The sequence below is a fragment of the Hippoglossus hippoglossus genome, chromosome 8, assembly GCF_009819705.1.
Source record: "Hippoglossus hippoglossus isolate fHipHip1 chromosome 8, fHipHip1.pri, whole genome shotgun sequence".
NCBI classification, from domain to species: Eukaryota; Metazoa; Chordata; class Actinopteri; order Pleuronectiformes; family Pleuronectidae; genus Hippoglossus; species Hippoglossus hippoglossus.
The window spans coordinates 21,808,565-21,827,901 of NC_047158.1; the positions used below are offsets into that span (position 1 = coordinate 21,808,565).

Sequence of the window (19,337 nt, forward strand, 5' to 3'; positions counted from 1 at the left end):
TTTTTCAAAGCATCAACGTCGGCTGAACCACTTTGTTTCTATCACCGCTGGGAAAAGGTTGCAGCCAAGATTTAACCATCAATCGTCGGTCGGCGCAGGATTAATCGCCTCAGCTCGCGTGCAGAAAGGTGGAGCGTATTTAACACCAGAACGCACACACACACACACACACACACACACACACACACACACACACACACACACACACACACACACAGATGGGGCAGCGGTGGTGGTGATGTGAGCAGCACTTAGAGACAGGGTCTTACTCAGCACTGATCATTAATTCATAACGCACATCTCAGATGGAAGCTCGGATCAGAAACCTCAGCTTTACGTTTCTATAAATATGACTAGATAAGATAGAATCCAGCTCTTAATGTATTTAAAATATATAAATTTAACCTGTATGAAGATTGATTAAATCCCACTGTCTTTGCCTCCCCTCCACCCCCCACTCCCAACACACACACATACACACACACACACACACACACACACACACACACACACACACACACACACACAGACACACACACAGACTCCTTTATATGTGCCTGTGCTGTCTCTGTGTAATCCAGCGTGTCTCTTTGTGGCTCAGCTGTACTTTGGCCCCTAATGGACCCAGTCAATGGGGGGGGGGGGGGGGGGGGGGGGGGGGGGGGAGTTGCCACCCTGTTGTCTCTATCCAGGTCAAGTGTGTGCATATATGTGTGTGTGTGTGTGTATTCTTTGTTTTCACTTGTGCTTGGTGACAGTCACGCATGAGTGTAGTAACGTAAGTATTTAAGTATTTGGGGGCAACAACTAATATTCACTTTGTTTGATTTTCAAATCTATTTCAATAATTTTTATATTTATATTTTTATACTGCTCATATACATGAATAGATATTCTATCTATCTTTTCATATTATATGTTGTAGCACATTTTCACCTTATATTTTTAGTGCAGGAGGAAACTACTCAGTGAAAACTCAAAGGGAGTTTCCTCTTTCAGATTCTAAAGATCCAGTTAATGCACATCTTGCTTTTTTTGGGAACGTTTGCTCAGAGCAAGGTTTTCTGCTTCGTGCTCTCATAAATAGAGGAAACATAAAATCACTTAAATCTCTGCTTCATCAACAGAGTTCATGAGGTCAGTGACGATGAGACAGTGAAACACTGAGAGCGAGGAGGACAAAGCTCTGTCAGCTGTTACCGGCAGGCTCGTCTGCACAGGTGTTTTGTGAATGAAGAAGCGAGGCGACAAAAGGAAGCATTTGGTAACGACACATTCACAGAGACTGACAGAGATATCACACAAACACACACCCACACCCACACACACACACACACACACACACACACACACACACACACACACACACCGTAAGATGTTGGAAGCGTCGAATCAGCACCAAGACTTTTTTTGAAATGAAGAACGAAGCTGAATCACTCTGTTGTGATCGACATCCGAACAAATATGTCAACAGTGTGTCGTCCAAAACATCTGCACCACACAAGAGGAGGTTGTGTGTCTGCCTGTGTGCGTCTGAGTGTGTCCTGGGGTGGATGGAGACGGGACTCTTTTCAGCGCCGTCCCATACAAAGAAGATAAAACTACTAATGGCCTGCGCTGCCTTTAATGGAGCCGTGTGTGTGTGTTTGTGTGTCACACACCAACAAAGCTGCATTGAAACCATCTCTTATTCATGGTTGCATTACAGCATTACTGGTATTCCTGTCTTTCTATTTCCAGCTCCCTCTCTCTTACATGTGGGCATCTGTTCACATGCACCGGCTGCAGGGCTGCACGTACCAGCTCCATGTGTGGTGATAAAAGATCCACTCCCCCACATACTGTACATCACACTGCTGAGAAGGAGAGGCTCCCACTCACGTCTTCACGGCATCATTAACGTGCACGATGATCTAAATGTGGTGTTTATTTAGGATGGATTGTTTCAGTCGGTACATTTACTCAGGTGCTGTACTTTGACACTTTAAATGTAAAATATTACACCTGTGATTTTCCAATTGTGACACCTGGAAGTCACTGAACTGTGAAATCGTCAGCAGGTCCATCACATGATCTATTAGCTGTGTTAGTTGAGGGATTTTAATTCACTATAGATAAATATTCTGTTTATTTCATTTTAAGCCCTTTTCTCTCCGAGTTTTTTAAAGAGTCAGCAGCCATCAGAGGAGGAGGGTGTTTCTGACTACATCTAGATAAGCAGCGCCCTCTTCTGGTGACGGCAAGGTGTCATACAAAAGAATACAAAAGTGTATATACTCTCACCAAATATACATTTCAAATAGAAAGTGACATCCAACCCTCAGGTAACAGGAACTCTCTTTGTTTGCAGTGTAACCCTGTGCACGTGCCCATTGTTTTAATTAATGTAGTTTTATGTTGTTGCTTGTTTTTATGACTGTGTGTCTGTCAGTGTTGTTGTTCTCGTGATTCTCTGGCCTCGTGTTGTTGTTCTTGTGTTGCACTCGGAGAAATGTCAAGTTAAACATCGACCTTCGCCCTCAGACACAAGGAGGTAATCACTGAAAACAGACTTTATAGTTGAATTCAGTCTAATACGATCGGCCCATGGCTCTCAACAGGGATTTTGTCGGTTTTCTTGTTTCACTGTGAGCGTCTGCACGTCCATCAGAAGGAAAACACAACAGGGGCTAATACCTCCGCTGATACCTCGTATACCTCCACTGATACCTCATGTACTTCAGCTGATACCTTGTATACTTCAGCTGAAACCTTCTATACATCAGATGATACCTTCTATACCTCCGCTGATACCTCGTATACCTCCGCTGATACCTCATATACCTCCGCTGATACCTCATGTACTTCAGCTGATACCTCGTATACCTCCACTGATACCTCATATACCTCCACTGATACCTTGTATACCTCCGCTGATACCTCGTATACCTCCACTGATACCTCGTATACCTCCGCTGATACCTCATGTACTTCAGCTGATACCTTGTATACTTCAGCTGAAACCTTCTATACATCAGATGATACCTTCTATACCACCGCTGATACCTCGTATACCTCCGCTGATACCTCATGTACTTCAGCTGATACCTCGTATACCTCCACTGATACCTCATATACTTCAGCTGATACCTTGTATACTTCAGCTGAAACCTTCTATACATCAGATGATACCTTCTATACCACCGCTGATACCTCGTATACCTCCGCTGATACCTCATGTACTTCAGCTGATACCTCGTATACCTCCACTGATACCTCATATACTTCAGCTGATACCTCGTATACCTCCGCTGATACCTCATGTACTTCAGCTGATACCTCGTATACCTCCGCTGATACCTCATATACTTCAGCTGATACCTTGTATACTTCAGCTGAAACCTTCTATACATCAGATGATACCTTCTATACCTCCGCTGATACCTCGTATACCTCCGCTGATACCTCGTATACCTCCGCTGATACCTCATGTACTTCAGCTGATACCTTGTATACCTCCACTGATACCTCGTATACCTCCGCTGATACCTCGTATACCTTCGCTGATACCTCATGTACTTCAGCTGATACCTCGTATACTTCAGCTGAAACCTTCTATACATCAGATGATACCTTCTATACCTCAGCTGATACCTCGTATACCTCAGCTGATACCTTGTATACTTCAGATGATACCTCGTATACCTCCGCTGATACCTCATGTACTTCAGCTGATACCTCGTATACTTCAGCTGATACCTCGTATACTTCAGCTGAAACCTTCTATACCTCAGCTGATACCTCATGTACTTCAGCTGATACCTTGTATACTTCAGATGATACCTCGTATACTTCAGATGATACCTCGTATACTTCAGATGATACCTCGTATACTTCAGATGATACCTCGTATACCTCCACCAAGGCCCAACAGTCCTCTTATGAAACCTCACATAAATTCACCAGATCCAGATGTTTATTTAGATCAACAACAAATCTCACATACTGTGTTATTTCTTCTAGAAAACACAGTGAGCTTATGAATTAACTGTGTGGTTTACTGTTGTTATATTATTATTCTGTCTCTCTCTTTCTCTCTGTCTCTCTCTTTCTCTGTCTGTCTGTCTCTCTCTCTCTCTGTCTGTCTGTCCGTCTGTCTCTCTCTCTCTCTCTTTCTGTCTGTGTCTGTCTCTCTCTCTGTCTCTCTATCTCTCTCTCTTTCTCTCTGTCTGTCTGTCTGTCTCTCTCTCTCTCTCTTTCTCTCTGTCTGTCTGTCTGTCTCTCTCTCTCTCTCTCTTTCTGTCTGTGTCTATCTCTCTCTCTTTCTCTCTGTCTGTCTGTCTGTCTCTCTTTCTGTCTGTGTCTGTCTCTCTCTCTGTCTCTCTCTCTCTCTCTGTCTGTCCCTCCCTCCCTGTCCCTCCCTCTCTCTGTCTCTCTCTCTCTCTCTCTGTCTCTCTCTCTCTCTCTCTCTCTGCAGGTGTCTCTCGCCATCACACCACCGTGCACGTGCGTTCACCGTAAAAACGTGACGGCGATGGTCGCGTGAGGTCTCCGGTGGCTGCACGAGCCAATACCGACGCGGCAGCGGGGAGGACGTGGACTCGTTCGTGAATCGCGCGGCCCGCAGTCGGTTTGCGGTGTTTTACCGACGGCGCCGCGGTGCATTGTGGGCAGCGCAGTCCGACGCCGGGGATCCTCACAGGGACGGCGGCGCGCGCTCTACTGCATCACCCACAGTGCACCGCGGCAGAGCCCAGAGAGAAGGGGAGATTTGAGGAATTCGTCCGCAGCGGTGGAGCTGCGCTGTCGCCAAAAAAAAAAATAATAATAATGGTGAGTCCGAAACTGAGCTCTAACATGTCGGCCCGGTGGACGCGGATCCACGGCGACGCTGCGGCGCCGCGGAGCCGGAGGCCGCGGGGGGCTGCGGCCGCGCGCACAGCGGCTAACGCTCGGCTAACTTTGGCTAGCATAGCCGCTACTTTAGCTCGCTGGTTACCGCAGCTCTGACCGGTTGTTTACACGATTGACAGGAAACGGCGTCGTTAGCGGGTTAGCGTTGACAGTGGCTAACGTGCTAAGGCTGCCGCGTTAGCACGTTTGACACGTTTAGCCACCGAGCTGTCAGTGTGAAACTTTGTGTGTTTCTCTATGTGTGTGTGTGTGTGTGTTGTGTTGTGTGTTGTGTGTGCGTGTGTGTTCCGCCCCCCTCCTCTGGCTCCTCTTTACGGGGATCTCCCCAGTGAGCACAGACAGGGGACGTGGTTTTGACACAACAGTTACCAGACGAGTCACAGACCTCCTGTCAGTTGACACAGCGGAATGTCCGTCTGTTCTGTTGCAGTGACCAGGTTAGTGAGGTCACCATCTCGTCCCACAGCATGTCAGCTGTTCCACCCAAAAAGGAAAATCCTCTCATTATCTACCCACCACTATGCCAATGGAGGGGGTGGGTGGGTGGGTGGGGGGGGTCCAAGTGTTTGAGTCCACAAAACACTTCTGGAGTCTCAGGGGTGAACAGCGTTGCAGCCAAGTCCAATACGATCAAATTAAATGGTGACCAATTCTTTAAACGTTAAAAAATGCTCCTGTGGTGTCATCCGAGTGTCCGCAAGCCCCGACAATCCAATTCGACTCGAAATGGCGTCATTTACACCAGGTTTTTAGCCTTGATGTCCTCTGATGTCCTCCCGGGGCTGCGTTCACATGCACACAAGCCCTCGCCAAAGGGTGCACGCGGTAGCATCTCTAGTTCCGGCAGCGGACATTTAGACTAAAAACATGGTGGAAATGACGCCATTTCGAGTCGAACTGGATTGTCGGGGCTTCCGGACACTTGGATGACACCACAGAAGCAGTTGTATTGGATTTGGCTGCAACGCCGTTTACCCCTGAAACTCCAGAAGTGTTTTTCTGGACTCAAACACTTCACCCACCCCTTCATCGTAGTGGCGAGTAGATGATGAGTGCATTTTCATTTTTCTGTGAACGATCCCTTTAGGTCAGTCAAATCCGCAGGCAGACAAAATGTTGTCTATGAAACTTTTCATCTGCTCCTCAGATTACATCAGAGACGGTTGAATATCTCCTTCTTCTGGGTTCCTGCTCACGTGGGAGTGGAAGGCAACGAGGAGGCAGATTTATTGGCTGAACAGTCATTAACACGATCGTTAATTCGACATACAAGAACCATTAAGCAAAGCAGAGATCAAAACTGTCATTAACCAAAACATGGCAAGAATATTGGGATTGAAATGACACAGGAAGACGTTTGTACAGAATTAAAAAAACATGAAGGCACTGGTGAGAGGAGCAGAGGAGCGAGAGTCATTACCCCATCACAGGGACGCTGCTCGGGGCAGATTAGTGGTCCTGGATAGTTTCACAGCCTGTTACAATATGAGCTGACAGTCCGCATACCTTTGTGTTTACATCAGTGTTTAATTGTCTGTGGTGGAAAAGTCCAAATAATCTCCTTCTCTCCGAACCACTATTCCTTGACCCATGTGGGACAACACCACAAGGTCAAGGAAAGATGTGAAGAAGAGGCAGTAAGGAGTTAGGAAAGACCTGTCGTGAACTCTGGATAATCTCCTAACATCTGCAGTTGTTGGTCACTTGAATCGCGTTGATAAGAGCGTGGCTGCTCTCCACACACTCACAGCTGTTGAGTGTTTCTCTCTTGCTTTTCCAGCTGTGTTCATGTCTCTGGAGGATCACTAACTTGGCAGAAAACATCGGTGTGTTGTGCGGTTGTCATGATACCAAAGATTTAGACTTTGATACAATACTTATATAAAAAAAACAAACCTGATACCATGAAAATCCTCAAAGAAGACTTTTCTTCTTTGCTGTAAGTTCTGTGGAGACATGATGTTTGATTGTGTTGTTGTACCTGCAGCCAATGAAGTGGGTCAAACCTTCATTCAATAAGAGTAACTCAACTGTAAAATCTCCACAAGGCACTTATTTCTCACTGCATTGATTCTTCGGGGCTTTAAGCTGCGTTGTCCCCGCTGACGTTTGCCAATAATTCTTGGGCCAAATGCGTGGGTGTGTGTTTTTCTCTGTTAATACGATAAAGCCGACATATGGAGAACATAATGTATTCAACCTGTTTTCTGTCAGGCTCCAGCTGTGTTGCTCAGAGGAAAATCTAAATAGTTTCAGTTCACTTTTGAACTCACTAATGCCCTTCATTCCTCTTTGCTCTTACCAGGCAGCTGTTCAACTGGCTGCTAGTGATTCCTTGTGAACGTGTGCACGCTCTGGGTTGTAAGACGTCTCACTACAATCAATACTCCAGAGAAGAAGAAGAAGCAGCAGCAGCAGCAGCCCTTCTACCCCCCCCGCAGACTCCAGCAGCGTGGTGAGAGACTTTCAATAAAACCATACTATACTTGTGACGTGTGTCATATTTCTAGTGCAATTACTCATTTTGTCAAAAATATTTTTTTGGTTTAACACCATCATCTTTCTATTGTTGGTCCCTCCGTTCGTCACAGCAGAGCAGGATGGAGGCGTCGTTTGGCCCGACCTTCTCAGCCGTGGCTGCTGGAGCTAAAGGTGACACTTCATCGTCCTCTCTCTTCTAAAAGCTCTTTGGTCGTCTGCATTTCAGTTTTTCTGTGTTTGCTTGATAGACACTTAATTCTGTAATTCACGCTTGTGAACTTGCCTTCCTGTTTTCAGCAGAAGGGTCCAGCACCTACAAGCAGCACAGGAGAACGCCCTCCTCCTCCAGCACTCTAACCTACTCCCCTCGGGATGATGACGATGGAATGGTACATACATTTAGGATTTTCTGTTTTTCCACTCCGTCCTAATACCTTTGCAAACTCAAGCTGATAAATTTAGATGAGCTGGGGGTGTAAAAACGTATTTCTTTTGTGTATATATTGTCGAACCTCTTCTTCTTTCTACTGCCTCCTCCCGTCCCCTCAGCCTCTCATCGGTACTCCTCGGAGGTCTGATTCAGCCATCTCAATCCGATCTCTCCATTCCGAGTCCAACATGTCTCTGCGCTCCACATTCTCTCTTCACGAAGAGGAGGAGGACACGGTATCACGCCCGGTGCAAACATATTGTAGACAGTACCACATAAAGTCTGAGACCACCGTCATCATTCGTGGTCTCAGACTTTTGGACCCTTTTGTATATGACAGTCATCATAAACATACGCCCACTATCACATTAATGAATGCATGTACACACACACACGACACACAAATGATTATATTAACACATTTGCTTATCTGTGCAGGAGCCCCAGGTGTTTGCTGAACAGCCGTCAGTGAAACTGTGCTGTCAGCTCTGCTGTAGTGTCTTTAAAGACCCTGTCATCACTACGTGTGGGGTAAGTTAACTTCATGAAGTTGTTATTATTAATAAGGACAACAAAATATGATTTTTAAAAAGTCACTACGCCTGTTTTCCCTCCTTCCTCAGCACACCTTCTGCAGACGATGTGCCTTGAGTTCAGGTGAGAGACATGTGGCACTAATAACTTTAATATTGGCTGTAATTCACGTAGAAGTGTTGTGTATTGTAAGCTCACCCTCGTGTTGGTTTCCCTCACAGACAAGTGCCCAGTGGATGCGGCTAAGCTCACAGTTGTGGTAAACAACATCGCAGTGGCCGAGCAGATAGGAGAGCTCTTCGTCCACTGTAAATACGGCTGCAGGGCCACAGCAAACGGCGCAGGAGGGGCCACAGCCTCCAATGCCACAGTGGCCGGGAAGCCTGGAGCGTACGAAGTGGACCCACTGGGCTGCCCGTTCACCATTAAACTGTCCACACGGAAGTAAGAACTAAGGATGCTGGATTCCTGCTGCTTTCCTATGAATGCACAATGGCTGAAGAAACTATTTGCAGTGCTTTTACTGACCTTTTCCCCTCCATCCTAACTCTGTGTCTCTACAGCGAACATGAGGACAGCTGTGACTACAGGCCAGTCCGCTGCCCCAACAACCCCTCCTGCCCCCCGCTGCTCACCATGAACCTGGAGGCTCACCTCAAAGAATGTGAGCACATCAAATGTCCACACTCCAAATATGGGTAAGTCAACACTTGGTAGAAATTGCTTTTTGTTTCCCCTCATCTACCTTTCACTAATTTGACTCTCCTCGTCTGGGACAGCTGTACGTTCATCGGTAACCAAGACACATATGAAACACATTTGGAGGTGTGTAAATTTGAGGGGCTGAAAGAGTTTCTGCAGCAGACTGACGACAGGTGAGGAGACCTGAAGCTATTGGTTGTAATAAACTTTACAATGTATTTCTATCTGAAGAACTGAGTATCTGTTCAGCAGATCTCTGATCTGTATACGATCTCCCACCTTTGACCCTGTTAGGTTCCACGAGATGCAGCTGACTCTGTCCCAGAAGGACCAAGACATTGCTTTCCTGCGCTCCATGTTGGGCAAACTATCGGAGAAATTAGATCAGCTAGAGAAGAACATGGAGCTCAAGTTTGGTAAGATTCAATCTTTGTTTTACCTTCTTAAACAAGTTGCAATTACTTGTGTATAGAAATATTTGTCCTTCTTTTGTTCTTACAAATGTGGGTTCTCGTTGCTGAAATATCAAAGGAGAATTTGTTAATTTACAGATAATTTCACCCAATCAATTTATACTCACAGTAGAACAGGTCTTGAATTATAGGGAGAGGTTATTAGGTCGTGTTGATGGGTCTGGTCATGGTCAGCCGTTAGAGCAGATGCAGTCAGACTTTAAAGCAACACTATATAACCTTCACTGAGCAACAGCGCCCCCTGCAGCCACACATGGTGATTAATTCTGTTGGGCTGCGTGTTCCAGTGATTACGTGGTTTTCATGTAGAGACCGACTGGACCTCATTCTTTCAGGAATGAAAGAGGAAACATTCTCCTTATTCACACTCACTCAAACATCAACTCATTTTGAAGCTGTTGTGTTCAGGAAGTAAAGTTTCATAGTGTTGCTTTAAAAACTAATCTCTGAAACGATTTCAATTGAAATACATTCCACTCAATACATTCCTCCAATACACGTGTGTGTTTTTCAGATGTGTTGGATGAGAACCAGAGTAAACTGAGCGAGGACCTGATGGAGTTTCGTAGAGACGCCTCCATGCTCAACGTAAGTGGGATAAATGTGTGTGTATGTAACAGTAAAAGTTGAATTAGGAAACCAGTAGTTTGCAGCTATGTGCGAATGAGCAGTAACATTTGTCTTATTATGAAATACTTCAGATCATTCTTCTGTGTCTTTGCAGGATGAGTTGTCTCACATAAACGCCCGGCTCAACATGGGAATCCTGGGCTGTAAGTATCTGCTTGTCTGTCCTGCTTCACTCTTCACCTCAGTGGAGGAAGACATTTGGTAAATTCTTGCCAAGAACTCCACCCTGACGAAACTAGATTTCAACATCCTAGTTGTGCTGATTTGACTCTGACTGTCTCCCCCTGGCTGTTGCCTTCATCTTACTCCTCACCCACCCCACTCTCCCTCCTCTGTACTTCATATCCTCCACTATCCTGTAGTTTCCAATGAAAAATGCAATCTTTCCCATCTCTGTGCCCCTGTGTAGCATATGACCCCCAGCAGATCTTCAAGTGCAAGGGGACGTTTGTCGGCCACCAGGGTCCCGTGTGGTGCCTTTGTGTTTACTCCACTGGAGACTTGCTCTTTTCTGGATCCTCAGATAAGACCATCAAGGTAACACAGGCGCACACAACGTCGTGGTTTTACTGGCAGTTACACCAAATACTAATATTGCTTGATTATTTCATGAACACCCAGCGTACGTGAGTGGTCACATGATGTGTGTTTTCAGGCGTGTTAGTATGGACAGAGATTAAAACTGATTTAGAGCCAAAACGCTCGTGAGGAGAAAGATGGTTTTAGTTTAAAGATCCATTTTTCAACAGTAAATGTAAATGTGTGTGTGTGTTTGTTTGTTCTTGGAAGCAGGGCTATTTTCAGTCTCAACACATTGTCACCCGCCCACATCCTGACAGATTCTGATAACTTCTGCCCACAACCCTGTATTAGAAATAATGACTAATAAATATGACTGAATGTCCTCCTTCCCCTCAGGTGTGGGACACCTGCACCACCTACAAGTGTCAGAAAACCCTCGAGGGCCACGATGGCATCGTCTTGGCTCTGTGTATCCAGGGGTAACTAAAATACACACATGCACAACAACACACTCAAACTTTGATTGTATAATTGATATCGCCTGAGAATAACGACGCTCTCTTTAAAGCACGACTCTGCCGTTTTCTGTCTCCATAGAAACAGGCTGTACAGTGGCTCTGCCGACTGCACCATCATCGTAAGTAACGTTCACTTCTCGGCTTCTTTCTAATTTGAAATGTTTAGAATAGTTTTTTCTTCTGTCCTTTTCTCGTCTCACTGCTGCGCGTCTCTCGTAGGTGTGGGACATCCAGACCCTGCAGAAAGTCAATACTATCCGTGCCCATGACAACCCAGTGTGTACACTTGTCTCCTCCCACAACATGTTGTTCAGCGGCTCCCTCAAGGCCATTAAGGTACAGCTATTCACATGATGCATCACCAAGTGTATGTTGTGTTGTCTCTTCATTTTCAAAGCTTTTTGCATGAACACCGGTTTATTGAGCACCAACTATCATAAAGACATTAAAAACTATGGCAGTAAAAGCAGCAAAGTGTTGAACCAACCAACTCGTCGTCAGTTAAACATTGAAGGAAAGAGAAGAGAGAGTCTGGATTAAAGATTTCCTCAGAAGAAGCTGTTCGTGTATACGAGGTGAGACTGTTCCACGGACAGGGAACTGCCCACATCGTTAACCCTAACCCCTGCTCAGCAGTGACCACCAGGAAAATTAATTTTGAGTTAGAAGATAAGTGTAAATGTGTCTCCACCCGGAGGAGAAAACCGTCGTTGTTACTATGGGTACGAGCGAGCGAGTGAGGACGATTGTGATGCTGTGTGTGAAGTGCTCGCTCACAGGGGTTTTCCCTTCTTGCCCACCTCGACACCCGTCCACCATCTGCTCAGTGACATTATGAACTGTTCTTACCGCTGTGTATCCGCTCCAGCTCAGCTCTGTGCAGTGTGTGTGTCCTTCCATGATTGTGTAATGGTGGAAAAGTTAGCTTCCTATTTCATTTGACATTGTGATTTCATGATTGTGGTGAGTTACTGCAACACACTTTATGTGTCAAGTGTTGAAAAGGTTTCACAAGGAACTTCTACTTCAAAAACAAACATTTACTCAAAGATGAACTGATTAGAATTTGTCGGTCAAAGTCACAAACACTTTTTTTTGCCTGTTGAACGTAGTGTTTTAGTTTGTTCCTGTGGTGTCATTGAACGTTATTTCTGTGCACAGGTGTGGGACATCGTGGGCACGGAGCTGAAACTGAAGAAGGAACTAACCGGTCTGAACCACTGGGTCAGAGCACTGGTGGCCTCCCAGAACCACTTGTACAGCGGCTCATACCAAACCATCAAGGTGAGCGGACGTGTACAGCACTGGACCTTTCATGCTGTGGGAGCCACGGTGTTAGTATTATAGAGTTTAGATCAGAAGCTCTGACATGATCCTTATTTGGTTTTGGGGAAGTTTGCATTGCAGCAACCGGAGCCAAACGTGTGTTACATTGCAAAACTCATTGTTATGCGTCATACTTGTGTTTATTCAATGTTTGGTTTGAAAAACTGTCGTGTTGCTTGTCCAGGCCCCGGTTACATTATAATTTATGACATATTTATTTAAAATACTAACCTGTGAGCTAGACAGTGAGCTGGTGCAAGAGCTAGTGTGTGTGTGTGTGAGACAACGTGTGTGTGAGCAGTTGAAACTAATTGCATATATTATGGCCAGTAATTTGTTTCTCTTCTTAAAAATTTCATTTAGTCTCTGTCTGACTTTCACCATCTTCACTCAGTCTCGTTGTAGAGAGAGAGAGACTCTTTGTCTCTGTGTGTGTGTGTGTGTGTGTGTGTGTGTGTGTGTGTGTGTGTGTGTGTGTGTGTGTGTGTGTGTGTGTGTGTGTGTGTGTCCGTCTCCGTCTCTCTGGCTGGAGCTGGGTACTAATGAACACCTCAGGGACGCTGTAGAGAGATGAAGAGCGGGTCGGGCTGTGGGAACGAGGGACGTCTGTGGAAGACTTTGAGATGAAAGCGAAGATGAATTCTTCTGAGCTCTTTTTTTTTTATGACGCCTATAAGCGACGCAGTTAGTCTCCAGACAGCCGTTAGTGGAGAGGAGTCATTTAGAAAATGTTTTGCCACAGAAATTACTGTGACAAATGCTGCCAATATTCAGTGAAAAATGTCCCTGAGAACATTTCAGCAATTATGCAACTTCAACACAGAGCACCTCCGTAGCTCCTGGAGGACGGTTCAGTCCCTGAATACGGTTTAGTCGGGGTTTCAGTGGAAAACTAGAAGAAATTAACTTCTCTAATTTGGTATTTTCAATTATTAATAAGTTTGATTAGTGTTTAAATGCTACACATAGATAGTTGGCTCTGTAATTTTGTTAATTTTGCCTTTGTTGTGGCAAAGAGTTTCGTGGCAAAGCTTGAAAACTGATTATGAAATGAAGACGGTTAAGATCTGAAGAGTTTGCACTTGAACATACATCATGTGATAAGAACAACCTTCAAATAACTAACCACTATCCACTAACATAGAGGAGGGGGGGTTCACTTCTGGGAGCTGACATGTCGTCCATCTTTATTTACAGTTAATGCTACCTTGTGATTGGCCAGTTGAAACTAGTGGAAACTGTTGCTATGGCAATGGACACTGAAACATCGTTTTCACCGTCCTCCTCTTTCCGTCTCTCTCTCAGATCTGGGACATCCGCTCTCTGGAGTGTGTCCACGTCCTCCAGACCAGCGGCGGCAGCGTCTACTCCATCGCCGTCACCAACCACCACATCGTCTGTGGCACCTACGAAAACCTCATCCACGTAAGAGACACGAACACAAGGACACACACACACAAGGACACACACACACCTGCCCTCTCCTCCAGGACATGAGGTCATCGTTTGAACTTGATGATGATGATGAAGGTGCGTCTCTCTCCTCTCCAGGTTTGGGACATTGAGTCTAAAGAGCAGGTGCGGACCCTCACAGGTCACGTGGGAACAGTTTATGCTCTCGCTGTCATCGCCACCCCCGACCAGACCAAAGTGTTCAGCGCCTCCTATGATCGTTCCCTCAGGGTGAGACTGACATCACAATGTTTACACAGACGCCTTTAATCTGATCGTTGACCTTATTCTGAACAAGTCATTTCTCTGATTTTTGCTAATTGAATATTCCGTTTATATTCCTGTTAACATCGTACAGAGCAACGTTTTATTTATCCAGATATGTGTGCTGGAATGTAAAGGAAAGAAGTTTGTACGATTGTGTATAACAGATGTTGTTTCTGTGTTGTGTAGGTGTGGAGCATGGATAACATGATCTGCACCCAGACTCTGCTCAGACACCAGGGCAGTGTAACGGCTCTGGCGGTCTCCAGGGGGCGCCTCTTCTCCGGCGCCGTCGACAGCACCGTCAAGGTGCGACAGATTGTTCTGTGTCCGCTGCTCCACCTGCTGAACATTTATCTGTTTCCTGCTGTCGTCTGCACATATTCCACGTTCACTGTCCCGTCCTTCATATACACCCGTCAAATGTTCATCCATTTAACATTTTAAAACAGAACAGACCCTCTTAGTGTTATAATCTTACAGAATAACAGCACGTAGAAATACATTAATATCACTAAAAGTGTGTACATGTCAGTTTGAATGTCTTTTACTTTGTGACGAGTTTTCATTTTGCTGGATCTTTAAACTGGACTTCCCTCTGTCTGTCCCTCTCAGGTGTGGACCTGCTAAATGAACATCTGGCTCCACAGCTGAGCTCAGACTTCACATCCCATCAAAGTTTCCATGACGTTTCCTCGTCCACGCCCGTTTCTTTGATTGTGATTTAACAGCCGCAGACCAACAGTAACCACCACCCACCACCGAGCTGCATTGGAACTATTTTACTAAGTGTTGCTTTTAAAAACGTCAAACAGTCCCACGCGTTGACCCCCGACCTTCAGGATCGCAGCTCCAGGTCACGCTCTCTGTGACCCAGTGCATTATGGGGCAAAACAAGACGAGCTGCCTTAACGGTTGCAACGCACTGCGCCAAATCTGAGATTGAATGAGCGCTGTAATCAGAGCAGGAAGCAGAGAGGATTATGGGTAGTAGGCGGTCCTGTCTGCTTCCTGCAGATACACCTGCCATTTAAGAACTGTACTGACGATGCCTAATGTAAACTATTCACACGCGTGTAACGGCTGGTTTCACAAACAGGGAGTGACGCCGCATCGGCTCAAACCTTTTTACGTTATGAGACTTTTAAATCCCAGAATCCACCAAATCACAGACGAGTTAATAGACGTCATTCAAGCAGTGACCAGGTTATTTGATGCAAATGAAGTAGCAGCAGTTTTATGCTGAAATATGCGGTAATCGAGCCCGACCCAGACAATCTGAAGGTCCCTGGACGGGGGCGGGGCTCAAAGGTGCCTGCTTCAAAAATCCTGTATTTGTTGGGCTTTAGTAACCATGACAACACGTATGCAGGTCACCCAGTGATTGTAGGAGTGAAACTCAGTCGCCAAAGCAGCTGCTCCCACTTTAATATTAATATTAACTGTAAAAGACAAATCCTTCTCGGTCCCGTTTCTTTCTGCTTGTCATTATTTTTAATTTACTGTCAGATTAGGTTTTATTCATCGTCAGTTATTCTTTCACGAGCTTGTCGAGACGCCGGAGAGAAACAGGCGAGGCAGCGTTAACCTCCGCTGTCACTCACCTGACTGCGATCTCTCCACGTGTGGCGCTGACGGTGTAGGATGATGTCACGGAGATTTGGCCAGTGAATGATTTCACAGTTAAGCTGCGTTCACACCAAACGCAGAGAAAGTATTCAAACAAATATCACGTCTCCTCGCTCGCACAGATTGGACGTGAACGGGAGACGAGGGTTTGCCTCTGAACATCGGCGTGTGTGTGTGTGTGTGTGTGTGTGTGTGTGTGTGTGTGTGTGTGTGTGTGTGTGTGTGTGTGTGTGTGTGTGTGTGTGTGTGTGTGTGTGTGTGTGTGTGTGTGTGTGTGTGTGTGTGTGTGTGTGTGTGTGTGTGAGAGAGAGAGAGACCCGGACATCATTTGTGTCGCCTGGTGCACGGGATGCAAAATTCACATCTGTTCACACCTCTGCTTTGACTTTGTGTGTAATCTCATTGTGCGAAATAAACAGAGCAGAACTCAAAAAGTACAGGTGTGAAAGTGTGAAAGTTTGTATCCGACAGATGTGAAGTGATTTGTCCTCTGTTGGTTCAGAGCAGAGCAGCTGGAGTATTAATAATTAATAATAAGCATCAAGACATTTCCAGAGAAAGACTGTTTGTCTCTTAACTTCCCTTTTCTCTTACATATCAACATTTCCGTCGTCCAGTTCAGTTTTGTGAAACCAGCCTTTACCAAAACTCCTTTGAATAATAAGTGAAGACTTTAGAGAGAATGACAGATCTATAGATTTACCGAGTTTTATATTAGTGCCATGATAGAGCTGTATCCAGAGCCACGCCACACTTGTACAGTTGTGTAAAGTAACGTGCCGAGTCCGGACATGTGCCCGTCACCAGGACTCGCAGTCACCAGAGAGACCGGCGGGGGGGAGGAGGAGTTAGTGTGCATGTATGTGTCTGTTGTTGTGTACATGGGTGTGTGTTTCAATGAGTGCCATACGTGTGGATGAGAAGCTAAGAAAGACTGTAATGATTCATATTTCTCTCTCGGATCTCCCTGATCTCCCCGAACACGTTCAGACTGTAGCACTCGACGAAGTGAAGGCAGCCGGTGATTACAGATGTTCAGGAGTATTACGTTTTCATTTCAACACACATCTGGACGCCACTTCCTGTAGCCTTGGAGATGAGGGTGGGGGGGGAGGGAAGAGAGAGAGTTTGCTCACTGGTCAGTGTCAGTGATTTCTTGTAAACTTGTAACCATGTTAAGCCTGAGTTGGTCATTGATCAATAAAACTGTTGTACACTTTGATCAGTGTTGATCTGATTTATTTCAACGGTTTAACTTCAGCTGCTTCTTATGCTGAACGAAGGTCGGAGGTCAAAGGTCAAAGGTCCCAGTGAAAACAAAGTTATAGAGACGAGAACTGCAGCGGTTGGCGGAGGTATACAAAAGTACAGTTTACTTTTAAGATGCAGATACCAGAGTTTTATCCAGTTTGCAGTTTGTTGTTGTATTTCATCCTGTTTTCTATTTAAAAATTTGAAATTATGAAAGTGTGACTTGTACGATTACTATTCATATTTACTGTTATGGGATTTAGTAAATGAACCCAGAGTTGTTCTGTATATTTGTTCAGACAGTCTTTGAGGACTAATACAGAAATTACCACTATTACTAGGCCCAACGCTGTAATATTACATTTCCCTGAACACTGTAGAGATGTTGTGAGGCTGCAGGGCCTCAAGTCGTCGGTTACTGACACGTAGCCGTGAGAACTGTCGTGATTCCGTCAGATGTCACAACACAACAACAGTTTGTATATAACATTTATTTATTCAGAGCAGACGGCCAGAAGATGCAGTCACTGCAAGCACACCACTGTCCACACACACACACACACACAGACACACACAGGCTTCACACAGTCAGCAGCAGAGCGACACGTAACACACTCGGCTTCTCGAACACTCACACACAGTCGCTGCCGAGCGGAGGAGGCACCGTCCGGCGTCTGGTCAACAAGCACAGGTGGGAAATTAAATAAACACATGAACCACTTTTTGCTCCACAACGTATTTGACCATCTGTGTCTTTTCACCATCTGTTGGTTTCACCTGACCTGACCCCCCCCCCCCCCCCACACACACACACACACACACACACACACACACACTTCTAAATAACGCCTGCAGCAGGAGAGGTGTCCTCATTGAGACCGGGGAAGGAGGAGAAGAGGCAAAATGTTGATTTAATCTGGGACGTTTGCACCAAAAACAAGAAAAATTTAAACTTTGTGGATTATTTGTCAAATCAGTGATTATTTTGATGCCCGAATTTTTAAAACACCATTGAAATTTGACCTATAATGTCAGAATTGTCATGATTTGCGTCAGTAAAATTTAAACCTTCATTAGAGGAATTAAATGTTTAGTATTAAAGGATGTTTTAATCAATTAGGTTTCAATAATTAGACATAAATTGACTTCTGGGGAAATATGATCACTTGTTTACTGCTGTTAAACTTAAATGAGGTTTTAATCAGTTTTTTGATTATATAAAACCAGGATGAAATGTCATATTTGTAGAGTGAAGGAAGTGAAGACTCGTCGTCCATCATCATTTACAGTCATTTACCAAGTGAGACATGAGAGAAGCAGCTGACTGGAGAAACCACGATGCAGCAGGAACGTGAATCCAGGTCCAATCAGCTGGAGAAGACTCTACTGGTCTGCGTCTGTTCACTGGGACGATACGTCGCTGTAGATTATTGGGTTTTGTTTAAATAACTGATTTGAAAGTGTCATGTTCTGCACTGACGACAGCCGTGAGACATGTTACGTTTTGAGATTGTAATCTGTGATATTTCAGAAACGTCTTTAAACTGAGCTGAAACGTTCACGCAGACTTGAGGATGAATGGATTTTTGCCGTGAAAGGTCAGAGGTCAAGGTTACTGCGACATCTCAGGAACGTCTGGGGGGGAATTTTCATTACATCGGGAACAAACGTGGCCACGTGAAGGTCAAAGGTCAGCTTCACCGTGTTCATGATTCAACTCAATAACTCAGAAACAAAGATGGAGACCACGTTTCCCACGATGTGACCGGTCGTTGGTTCGACTCCGCGGCGCTGACTCTCGTTTTATGACTTTTAAAAGAATGAAGTAACACAGAGAAGGATCCCCACATGTTGTACATACCCATCTACTGTATTTTAGTCAGACCAAAATCACAAAGCAAGGCACATGTTTCAAAGAAAAACAGAATGTTGCATTTGAAAACAACTCAAAAATAATACAACAAGAATCGCTTGCATTTTACACTTTGCCACATCTGGCTGGACACACGTACACATGTAGGCAGAGGAGAAAAAACGTAACAAAAATAATAATGACAATAAAAAAAGCTTCCTGGAAATATCCCGACTTCCTGCGGTGGTTCATCAGCTCGGACCACTGAAGCATGGAGAAGCGAACGGATTCAACACTCAGATTAGATTGTTTACTTTGAAAAATAGTCTTCAGGAGGACACACACATCATAAATACACTGTTTTTGCAAATATCCATATA

At 45.1% G+C, this 19,337-nt stretch overlaps 1 protein-coding gene across 9 annotated transcripts; it reads left to right on the forward strand.

The window, feature by feature from the left end:
• Positions 1-4,461: 4,461 nt before the first annotated feature.
• Positions 4,462-15,887, forward strand: traf7 (TNF receptor-associated factor 7). 9 transcript variants are annotated; one of them, XM_034593322.1, is made up of 22 exons: positions 4,462-4,812; positions 7,199-7,348; positions 7,485-7,545; positions 7,675-7,763; positions 7,924-8,040; positions 8,243-8,335; positions 8,428-8,461; positions 8,560-8,782; positions 8,902-9,036; positions 9,118-9,213; positions 9,335-9,456; positions 10,028-10,116; positions 10,238-10,286; positions 10,553-10,680; positions 11,062-11,144; positions 11,263-11,302; positions 11,403-11,519; positions 12,345-12,467; positions 13,815-13,934; positions 14,061-14,192; positions 14,415-14,534; positions 14,841-15,887. In XM_034593322.1, the coding sequence occupies exons 3-22, from the start codon at positions 7,494-7,496 to the stop codon at positions 14,853-14,855; spliced, it is 1,977 nt and encodes a 658-aa protein (XP_034449213.1). In that variant the 5' UTR covers positions 4,462-4,812; positions 7,199-7,348; positions 7,485-7,493; the 3' UTR covers positions 14,856-15,887. The 9 variants fall into 9 exon arrangements, with proteins under 9 accessions (XP_034449213.1, XP_034449211.1, XP_034449212.1 ...); XM_034593320.1 differs by having other exon boundaries at positions 4,463-4,812; positions 7,672-7,763; XM_034593321.1 differs by having other exon boundaries at positions 4,463-4,812; positions 7,488-7,545.
• The last annotated feature ends 3,450 nt before the right edge of the window (positions 15,888-19,337 follow it).

Excerpts from the sequence above, each read along its gene's own strand:
- traf7 (XM_034593320.1), top strand. The coding sequence starts at position 7,494 with ATGGAGGCGTCGTTTGGCCCGACCTTCTCAGCCGTGGCTGCTGGAGCT. Across the intron at positions 8,462-8,559 it reads ACGATGTGCCTTGAGTTCAG|ACAAGTGCCCAGTGGATGCG; the intron begins GTGAGAGACATG and ends TTTCCCTCACAG. Across the intron at positions 9,214-9,334 it reads CTGCAGCAGACTGACGACAG|GTTCCACGAGATGCAGCTGA; the intron begins GTGAGGAGACCT and ends TGACCCTGTTAG.